Below are 10,158 nucleotides of genomic sequence, written 5' to 3' on the forward strand. Positions count from 1 at the left end.
TGTCTCTATCTCTGACAGATGTGTAAATTGTTGTTTTGTCTCCGCTCCCGGCTATTTCTACTCTCTGAGACTACATTCTGCTCCTCTCTCCTTTCTGGTCTGACCTTTGACACCTGACCTTCTGAGGTGAGTGGAATTCATAACAAAGATAACAATTCCTAAAGGAGGTACTCATAGTACATCAATCTAGGGTCTTCTCTTGAAGAACATGCTTTTCTCATCTCCAAAGTACTATGTTTCATAGATAGTTTTGTCACATACAAAACAAAAAAAGTCCATTATATACATCCTCTATCCCATATTGCAACCACAGGTCCCTTTCCCGTGATGGTGGCAAGCGTCACAATGATTTCATGTTTGACCACCAATGCAGTTGGAGCATCCAGGTTTTCTTCATTTTAAATTCACTCTAGTCATGCAGTCCCAAAAAATGATTTCGGATTAAACTTAGAAATCCTTTTTAACAGTTGGTCGGTTCAGCAACAAAGTCTCCGCGTATTTGAGAGAGTTCTTTGAAGCGTGGTGGTCCATCAGGGGATTTTTTATAACTATTGAAGCTTATTCCTGTTGTGTACCATCAGTTAGACAAACAACATTTTATTAACCAGTCCATGTACACTCTTAGAAAAAAGGTGCTATCCAGAACATAAAAGGGTTCTTCGGCTGTCCCCATAGCAGAACCCTTTGAAGAACCCTTTTTGGTTCCAAGTAGAACCCCTTTGGGTCCCATGTAAAGCCCTTTCCACAGAGGGTTCTACATGGAACCCAAAAGGGTACTACCTGTAACCAAAAAGTGTTCTACCTGGAACCATAAACTGTTCTCCTATGGGGACAGCCAAATAACTATTTTGGAACCCTTTTTTCTAAGAGTGTAATGGTGATGTGTGCAGTTAACTCTGATTCACTGATGAAGCATGGCAGGGACCGGGAGGAGGAGAGGGAGAGGAGGTCAGTGGCTGAGAGGAGGGGTTGGGGAGTACAGGGCAGGCTGGATGGGTGTGGGTGTCTTCATACTGGCCGGTCCACTGCGTACTGGCAAGGGCTTAGGTTGGACACAGTGTTTTGCACTGTTGGGTAGGCGAAGGTGGCGTGCTGCTTGGCCTTGAGCCGGAGGCTGGCCAGGCTGGAGTTGCAGGTGTCTCTGTACATGTAAGGACTGGCGGTGGTGGCATAGGGGCAGGTGGTGGCGGTGACCGCCACCGAGTTCAGCGTGGGGCTGTTGAGATTGTTGAGGTTGCCCAGGTTGTTGAGGCCCGAGCCGGCCACTCCGGCCACCGCCGAGGGCACCATGGAGGAGGCCATGTTCATGGAGGGGATGGAGCTGGGGGGAGAGAACATGGGCTGGGAGGACAGGGGGCTTACATTCATGGAGTTGAAGAAGGGGAAGCTCTTGGCTGACAGTGGGCTGCTGGCCAGACTCTTGGTGGCCCAGTTGTTGTAAGAATAGCCAGAGTACATGTCGTCGTAGGGCTGCATTAGTCCATTGAACTGGGCACCGAAGCCATTTTTACACAGCTCAGCCTGCTGGTTCCTCTCCCTCTTCCTCCACTTGGCACGGCGGTTCTTAAACCATACCTGAGGGAGAAGAACAGAGAAGGGGAAAAAGGCAAATAAATATGGGCTTTTCTTTTCAACATAATGTGAGGTGATAAAAATAGTTCTGAAACACAATAACATCTTGGTATGCAATGACTGAGACTTTATATCTTTCAAATAGTTTTGGCAAGATTCAGTATGCTGTTGCTCTGCAGACTTTTTGAAAGAAAGAACAAGCCAGGAAACTAAGTTGAAGTGTATTATCAAACAGTCATATTAGCCATGGTTTATTAAAACTAATTATTCACTTATTTGAATTATAAGCTCCCAGTGAAAGAAATGTCAAGCTAGAGCAGTCTTCACATTTTGTCATTTTAAGGTCCTATTTCTGGAGGGTATCAAATGGATTAAAGTTTTAATGGCAAATCTAAAATGAAGGTACTTAATTCAGTTCCCAATCGGGGAAGTATTAATTTCTCTCTGAGCATTCATTTTGTGCTGGAACTTTCTCTTTATTCTCATAAAGACTTCAAAACGATCTAATCTCCCTCCCTCCCTTCATCATCTAGAACTGCTGTGCCAAATGGTAGTTGGATGGGGTGTTTGTGGCAAACCTTACCTCACTTTCCGAAAACTACCAAATGACTGATACAAGACACTCGCTGTGACCTAAGTACCCACGTCCATTGCTCACGATTTAATTTCTCTCTGAGCATTCATTTTGTGCTGGAACTTTCTCTTTATTCTCATAAAGACAAGACTTCAAAACTCCTCATTAAATCAAGACGACAGGAGAAGTATTCTGGATATGCACTTGGGAATCATACCCAAGTCATAGACTGTTCTCTCTGCTACCGCACGGCAAGCGGTACCGGAGCGCCAAGTCTAGGTCCATAAGACTGCTGATCAATTAATCAAATGGCCACACTGACTATTTACATTGACACCTTTGTTTTTACACCGCTGCTACTCGTTGTTTATTATCTGTGCATAGTCACTTTACCCCTACCTACATATACAAATTATCTCGACTAACCTGTCCCCCGCACACTGACTCGGTACTGGTACCCCATGTATATAGTATCATTATTGTTATTTTATTGTGTTACTTTTTCTTATTTTTTCTTATTATTATTATTTTATTTGTTATTATTTTTTACTTTAGTTTATTTAGTAGATATTTTCTTATCTCTATTTTCTTAAAACTGCATTGTTGGTTAAGGGCTTGTAAGTAAACATTTCACGGTAAGGTCTACACCTGTTGTATTCGGTGCCTGTGATAAATCAAATTGGATTTGATTTGAATCTGCGTCCATGTAGGATTAGCAGGGAACAAGCGGGGTTCAAAAGGCCACTGCTAGACATTAGGACCAGGCCATGTGTGGTCTGTTGTTCTTTCAAAATAACAACCAAGACTGTGTGCTATGTGACCTTTAATCTAGCCAACATTAATTTAATCCATTACTTGTCAGGCAGGCAGCGATTTTATTGTCATCCATCGGAATGTGAGCCCACCTGCTCCACACTGTGGGTGACCAACCTCTGGGCTTGCGGAGACATTTTAGGGTCAGGAGCAGAGCACACTTCTGACCTTTGTGTGACATGTGAAGACTAGTTTTAGGTTGTTGTACTTAATCCCTGGTTAGGTACACTCTTTTAGATTTGTACATTCAATTGCCTTTTTACCTTCAGAATTATGTTGAAATAATATGTTTGACTCCCACAAACGTTTTGTTGAATGACATAGCTAGAGTACAAAACAACCCATGTGTCAAAGACACTGACTATTAGGTACACCAAGAGGTAAAAGTCCAAATGTTAAATCCTAAAGAAAGTGGGTTTGGATTCCATTCAGACTGATTGGCACCTTTTTCCCATTTTTTATGTAATGGGGAAATACTAACAAATGAGGAACCACTGGTTCAGTATTGTCTCAGTAGTGATTATGTGGGGGACTCACCCTAACCCGTGCCTCTGTGAGGTTGGTCCACACAGCGATCTCCTCCCGTGTGCTCATGTCGGGGTAGCGGTTCCTCTGAAAGGTGGCCTCCAGCTCCTGGAGCTGCTGGCTGGTGAAGTGGGTCCTCTGCCTGCGCTGCTTCTTCTTCAGAGAGCCGTCCTCTGCGTTCGACTCATCTGTTTGGTTCTGGTGGGTCTTCTCTGTGTCTGGGAGGCAACAACAAGGATGGAGAGTTACAATCACTACAAAAAAAAGCCCAATACATTTTCTACTAAGCTAAAATATGGAATTGTTTTAAGATGGTCATACCAAGGATCATTTAGCTATTTGATTTTTTATTTTAGGATCCCTTTTGGTGTAAAAAAAATTTTTAAACAAATTATTGGATGAAACATTGAATTTGGCCTTACTGCTATTAGCCCATAGAAAAGCATTGAATAACAGATTCATAAATGTAAAAACAGATAGACCAAAAATATATCAAAAGGAAGTTTGTTTTAAAGTGCCTGTCCTATATCTGAGAGATATAAATAATTAGTCATTTAGCAGACGCTCTTATCCAGAGCGACTGACAGGAGCAATTAGGGTTAAGTGCCTTGCTCAAGGGCACATCGACAGATTTTTCACCTAGTCTGCTCAGGGATTAGAACCAGCGACCTTTCGGTTACTGGCACAACGCTCTTAAAATGGCACTAAACTACACTGCTCAAAAAAATTAAGGGAACACTAAAATAACACATCCTAGACCTGAATGAATGAAATAATCTTATTAAATACTTTTTTCTTTACATAGTTGAATGTGCTGACAACAAAATCACATAAAAATTATCAATGGAAATCAAATGTATCAACCCATGGAGGTCTGGATTTGGAGTCACCCTCAAAATTAAAGTGGAAAACCACACTACAGGCTGATCCAACTTTGATGTAATGTCCTTAAAACAAGTCAAAATGAGGCTCAGTAGTGTGTGTGGCCTCCACGTGCTTGTATGACCTCCCTACAACGCCTGGGCATGCTCCTGATGAGGTGGCGGATGGTCTCCTGAGGGATCTCCTCCCAGACCTGGACTAAAGCATCCACCAACTCCTGGACAGTCTGTGGTGCAACGTGGCGTTGGTGGATGGAGCGAGACATGATGTCCCAGATGTGCTCAATTGGATTCAGGTCTGGGGAACGGGCGGGCCAGTCCATAGCATCAATGCCTTCCTCTTGCAGGAACTGCTGACACACTCCAGCCACATGAGGTCTAGCATTGTCTTGCATTAGGAGGAACCCAGGGCCAACCGCACCAGCATATGGTCTCACAAGGGATCTGAGGATCTCATCTCGGTACCTAATGGCAGTCAGGCTACCTCTGGCGAGCACATGGAGGGCTGTGCGGCCCTCCAAAGAAATGCCACCCCACACCATGACTGACCCACCGCCAAACCGGTCATGCTGGAGGATGTTGCAGGCAGCAGAACGTTCTCCACGGCGTCTCCAGACTCTGTCATGTCTGTCACGTGCTCAGTGTGAACCTGCTTTCATCTGTGAAGAGCACAGGGCACCAGTGGCGAATTTGCCAATCTTGGTGTTCTCTGGCAAATGCCAAACGTCCTGCATGGTGTTGGGCAGTAAGCACAAACCCCACCTGGGGACGTCGGGCCCTCATACCACCCTCATGGAGTCTGTTTCTGACCGTTTGAGCAGACACATGCACATTTGTGGCCTGCTGGAGGTCATTTTGCAGGGCTCTGGCAGTGCTCCTCCTGCTCCTCCTTGCACAAAGGCGGAGGTAGCGGTCCTGCTGCTGGGTTGTTGCCCTCCTACGGCCTCCTCCACGTCTCCTGATGTACTGGCCTGTCTCCTGGTAGTGCCTCCATGCTCTGGACACTATGCTGACAGACACAGCAAACCTTCTTGCCACAGCTCGCATTGATGTGCCATCCTGGATGAGCTGCACTACCTGAGCCACTTGTGTGGGTTGTAGACTCCGTCTCATGCTACCACTAGAGTGAAAGCACCGCCAGCATTCAAAAGTGACCAAAACATCAGCCAGGAAGCATAGGAACTGAGAAGTGGTCTGTGGTCACCACCTGCAAAACCAGTCCTTTATTGGGGGTGTCTTGCTAATTGCCTATAATTTCCACCTGTTGTCTATTCCATTTGCACAACAGCATGTGACATTTATTGTCAATCAGTGTTGCTTCCTAAGTGGACAGTTTGATTTCATAGAAGTGTGATTGACTTGGAGTTACATTGTGCTGTTTAAGTGTTCCCTTTATTTTTTTGAGCAGTGTACTTCCATATATACCTGCAGTACAGACGAAGGCTTGTGAGGCTTGTGGGCGTCCTAGAGCAAAACATGTACATGTCCGTGAGAGTCTCACCTTTCCATAGAGGGGTCATTCAGTATTAGTGTGTAGCCCAAACTGTTCGGACGCTACAGACAGAAGTTGGCAGATTGGCGGTACCAACTTCAGACATGTCCCGTGACGCTTGTGGGGCCAGTAGCAAAACGGAGAACACCATTGTGTTCGTGAGAGTCTAATATTTTCATAGAGTGGTCATATTAGTTTGTAGGTCAAACCGTTCGGACGCTACAGACGTTTTCATGAAAAGACCGATTATCGGAAAGTCTCATGGTCTGACAAACACCTCTGTAGCTCGGCCACCTCCACCGCAGATGTTGAAGGCCGCCATTGGCGGATGTGGTGGATTGAGATGCAGCCCATGCAAAGAAAACAGATATCTCTATCTTAAACAGACAGATTTTGATGAGGATTTTTTCACTATGCTAATTAGATTTCCGCGGGGCATGGATATCGACTCTAGTAGGATAAATGATTAAAGCATGGAAGAAAGTAGAGAAAGCACTTACAACTTTAACTCAATTTAAATGACAGGCATATTTCCATTCCCATCCAATTGTCAAGTCTTGCACAAGAGCAGCAATCATCTCTACAGAGTGAAGTGTCTTTCCATTGAAAAGTGATCACACTTTTCACCGTTTTCTCCAAAGCAATAGTCTGTGACTCATTTAGACTGTCATGTTACCAGGTGTGCTCTTTTATTTGAAATTAATGAATTTAATGGACATACTTTCCCATGCTATTTGAAAAAGTATTTATTGATATATTTTTCAAATAACATGGCAAATTGTTAACGGTTTCCACCTTAGACTTTTGCAGTTCTGTTTGGAATATTACAAGATTCATGAACTGCATTTATGTATCCTCTTTTCAGAGTTGTCAAAAATGAATCAATACTTAAAATTGGCAGTGAAACCAGCCTGGCACTAACACCAGAACCAAACAGACATGTTATGTCTGCCCAAGATCCTTTCTCTCTTCATCTGAGTTCCGCAGTTTGAGGACCCCACAGAAAGAGTGAAATTAGTTGGCTACCTAATCCCAGGGATCAGGCTTTTGTGATGGGGCAGGTTTGGGACTGTTTGGCAAGGACTTAGCTCTCTGGGAACAGTTAGAAATAGTTAGCAGGGTTTAAAAGACTCCACAGGGCCACCGGGAAAACCAATAGGCCCAGGCCATTGCTGTTATCTACCAGTAAACTGACACTGGTTTAGCCATCATTTGGCCAAAAACCATTTTCCCTCCAATGTCACAATACAGAAAAGAGGGCAGATCTTGAAAACCTACTATAAAGCAATCTCACTGATGGGAGTCAATTCAAGTCAAGTCATTTAGCGTTTTCTGATTACGGATTATGTTGTTCTTGATCTCCAAATAGAATATATAGTATCGCTGGTATATACTTTACTCACTGACATAACGCAAATACAATGAATATGAATAGCTGTTTTGTTTTCCATGTGAAATACATTGTCAAGGGTATATAAATCAATTGGCTACACTACGCACACCTACAGTGCATGGGCTAATATATATTCATGGTGTACAAATGTATAGAAGAACGCATATGTCTGGAAAATACACCCTTGCTGCTTTTGTAACAGCAACTTATTTGGTCAAACTGCCAGTCAATCAGCCAGCAAACAAACAAACCAACCAAATAATAGTCGGTCCTCACCATCACTTGCACAACTGATGAGATTTTTGAGAGTCAGTTGGAGAAGCAATGTCCTGTATCCATTAACCACTGGAACAACATGTCTGTCTAACACTGACACATTTTAAAGCGACCATAAACATGATGATGAAAACTAATAGAGAGTTTTAGAGCAACAAGATTATAAATGCATGGGTAAAGGGCTTTACAGTAAATTAGCATTATTGAGGAGCATATATACAAGCACCCTTTCCACTCATCACATTTCTTTGAAAGTTGTTTCAGCCTGACAGGCTGACATATTCTCAGCACTAGAATGTCTGAAGCCCTGTTGGGGGTGGATTTATTAGCGCCAACCCCACAGCAGACTCAGTTGTTTGGCAATTAAATCTGAATTTATATGCTTGACCCCTTGGACAGGCGGAAAAGCACCAAGGTAGCAGCATACTGTGTCTATATATCCAAATGCATGCACACATGCTTTGAAATACATGCATACATTTTCTGACATTTTCTGACATTTTCTGAAACACATGATACATTCCCAGGTTGTTTATTAATAAAAGTGGGCTGAATAAAATAAGCCTACTATAGCCAAACCTCTGTATATATACAGTATGTGTGTCATTTATAGACGGTTTCACTCATTTTGAAACTTCAGAGATGCCACTTGAGTGTGCTATTGCCGATGTGACATTTGTCATTTAATAAGGCCTAATTTAATTTAAGTATGTATAACATTTCTGTATTAAGTGGATATTGTATTTCAGAGGTGATGCCCAGGTGTCTGCCATCATGGGGATGCAGTTTATTTAATAAATATATATACACTGAACAAATAACCATTTAAGTGGACATTGAAAAACAAACTAATTGGTTGACCTTTCTAACAATATCCAATATCACACAAATGAACAATGAATGAACTGCTTGTTTATTTTTCTATATATAATTTCAACTAGCTAAACCTTTTCTAGAATAAACATTCCATAGTCAGTGAACAAAACAAGTAGGCTACATTGGAAATATTGTCTCTTGATATTTGGCCTCTTTGCCTCATTATGTTGATGCTAGGTTATAGTGCGTAATCCGTGGTTCACATTTAGGCGTTCTCCTAAATCCCTGCACTCACTCAGGACCGTCCATTTCGGAGTAAGTTTACATTAGTCACACTTTATGGGGTCTGTTGCAGACGCTGGATCCACAGAGATGTCATCTATTAGACCGCACGGGTATCACAACTATTTGCTTTTTCTCTGGCATAATTTGTTATAAAGTGACATGCAGACTGTTGAAATGCAGAGGCAGACATTTAGCTTTCAAGCCTGAGCAATAGTTGCTCAGGATATTCTTGTATGTCTATGACTTTAGGCTATTTTCCGTTCATTATGTGTTTTAGCTTATTTTTTAGGTTTCAATTGAGAGTGATTAAAATATCAGTGTGCAAATACACGCACAAGACAACATGCCAAAAAGCTGCTTCTCCGCCAACGCGCAAGGGGTTCATGCCAGATGTTTACAGTAGCTTCCATTAAAGTCTCGCAGTTAATAACCCTTGCTTTATATAAGACAAGCGTGAAGAATGAACTTGCAATTTGAGTTCATGAAGGAATAGGACAAGTATCTAATGTGAATCATATAGGCTGCTATGCGCTGTACAAAATAACACATTTGGATTCGATTAATATTGGCTTTCAAGTTAAGAAATTAAGAATTTGGCAACAGTCGCCTAAGAAGCAAGCCAATTAATATGATTAAATTGATATCCATATATAATTACGCACACTATTGGCTACAATAATAATAGGAATTGCAAGGTATAAACAATTTTAGAAAAGCATCGTGATATTGTATTTATGATTATGATTAATCTTATTAATCGTATTATTATTATATTAGGCTATTATTATTAGGCCTATTATTATTATTATAAAATTGTGTGATTGGTAGGCCTACATGCAATTTCAGTCTGAGGACATTTACTCGGTCAAACACTTCTTAAATGCATATGCATGGTAAACGTGGAAACTAACCGCTGTTGTCTTGGCCTTTGCATCCCTGATCATGTTGCGGCGTCCCGGAGTCGGAGAGCGATAGCGCCGGGCTTCGGGCTTCACTGTCCGTCAGAAGGTTAAAATCCATAACCCCGGCCTCCCGGCTCTGCAAGAGCAAGGCAATACATTTCAGCATAAGTCAATATGGAAACATAATACAAGCATCCTCACCTCAGTTTCGGCCTCCAACCTAATTGGCATGACAAAAAAATGACAACAAGAACAAATAATAGCAGAAAGAACAACTAATGACAACAATAATTATGTTGATAATCATTTTTATAATAAGCCTGAATTGTAATATAACAAATGCTCGAACAATTAAAATGTTCTAGGCCTACGCATGTTTCACATTTCAATATGAACACAGATTAATTAGGGAATACCTATGAATATCACACTTCTCTTTAAGTGGTAAAATCTTGGCAAACCGCTAGTGCTAATCATATAGGCTACAGTATGCGCAGGCTTTAGAATATTATCATATTTTGATAACATTCACGTTGCTGATTGACTTTATTAATGACACGAAACGGTCTATCTGTGGAATAGCCTACCTATTCGATTAAGGGTGTGTTCGTAAATTCACTCTGGAGTGC

At 41.9% G+C, this 10,158-nt stretch overlaps 1 protein-coding gene across 1 annotated transcript; it reads right to left on the minus strand.

Annotated features, from left to right (window-relative positions):
• Positions 1-1,008: 1,008 nt before the first annotated feature.
• Positions 1,009-9,647, minus strand: LOC311146022 (pituitary homeobox 3-like; the record flags this gene model as incomplete). The annotated part of the gene is made up of 3 exons (XM_084182461.1): positions 1,009-1,575; positions 3,497-3,702; positions 9,539-9,647. The coding sequence occupies 3 exons, from the start codon at positions 9,645-9,647 to the stop codon at positions 1,009-1,011; spliced, it is 882 nt and encodes a 293-aa protein (XP_084038587.1).
• Between the last annotated feature and the right edge of the window lie 511 nt (positions 9,648-10,158).

Source organism: Coregonus lavaretus (assembly GCF_964263955.1).
Source record: "Coregonus lavaretus genome assembly, chromosome: 1".
Classification (NCBI taxonomy): Eukaryota; Metazoa; Chordata; class Actinopteri; order Salmoniformes; family Salmonidae; genus Coregonus; species Coregonus lavaretus.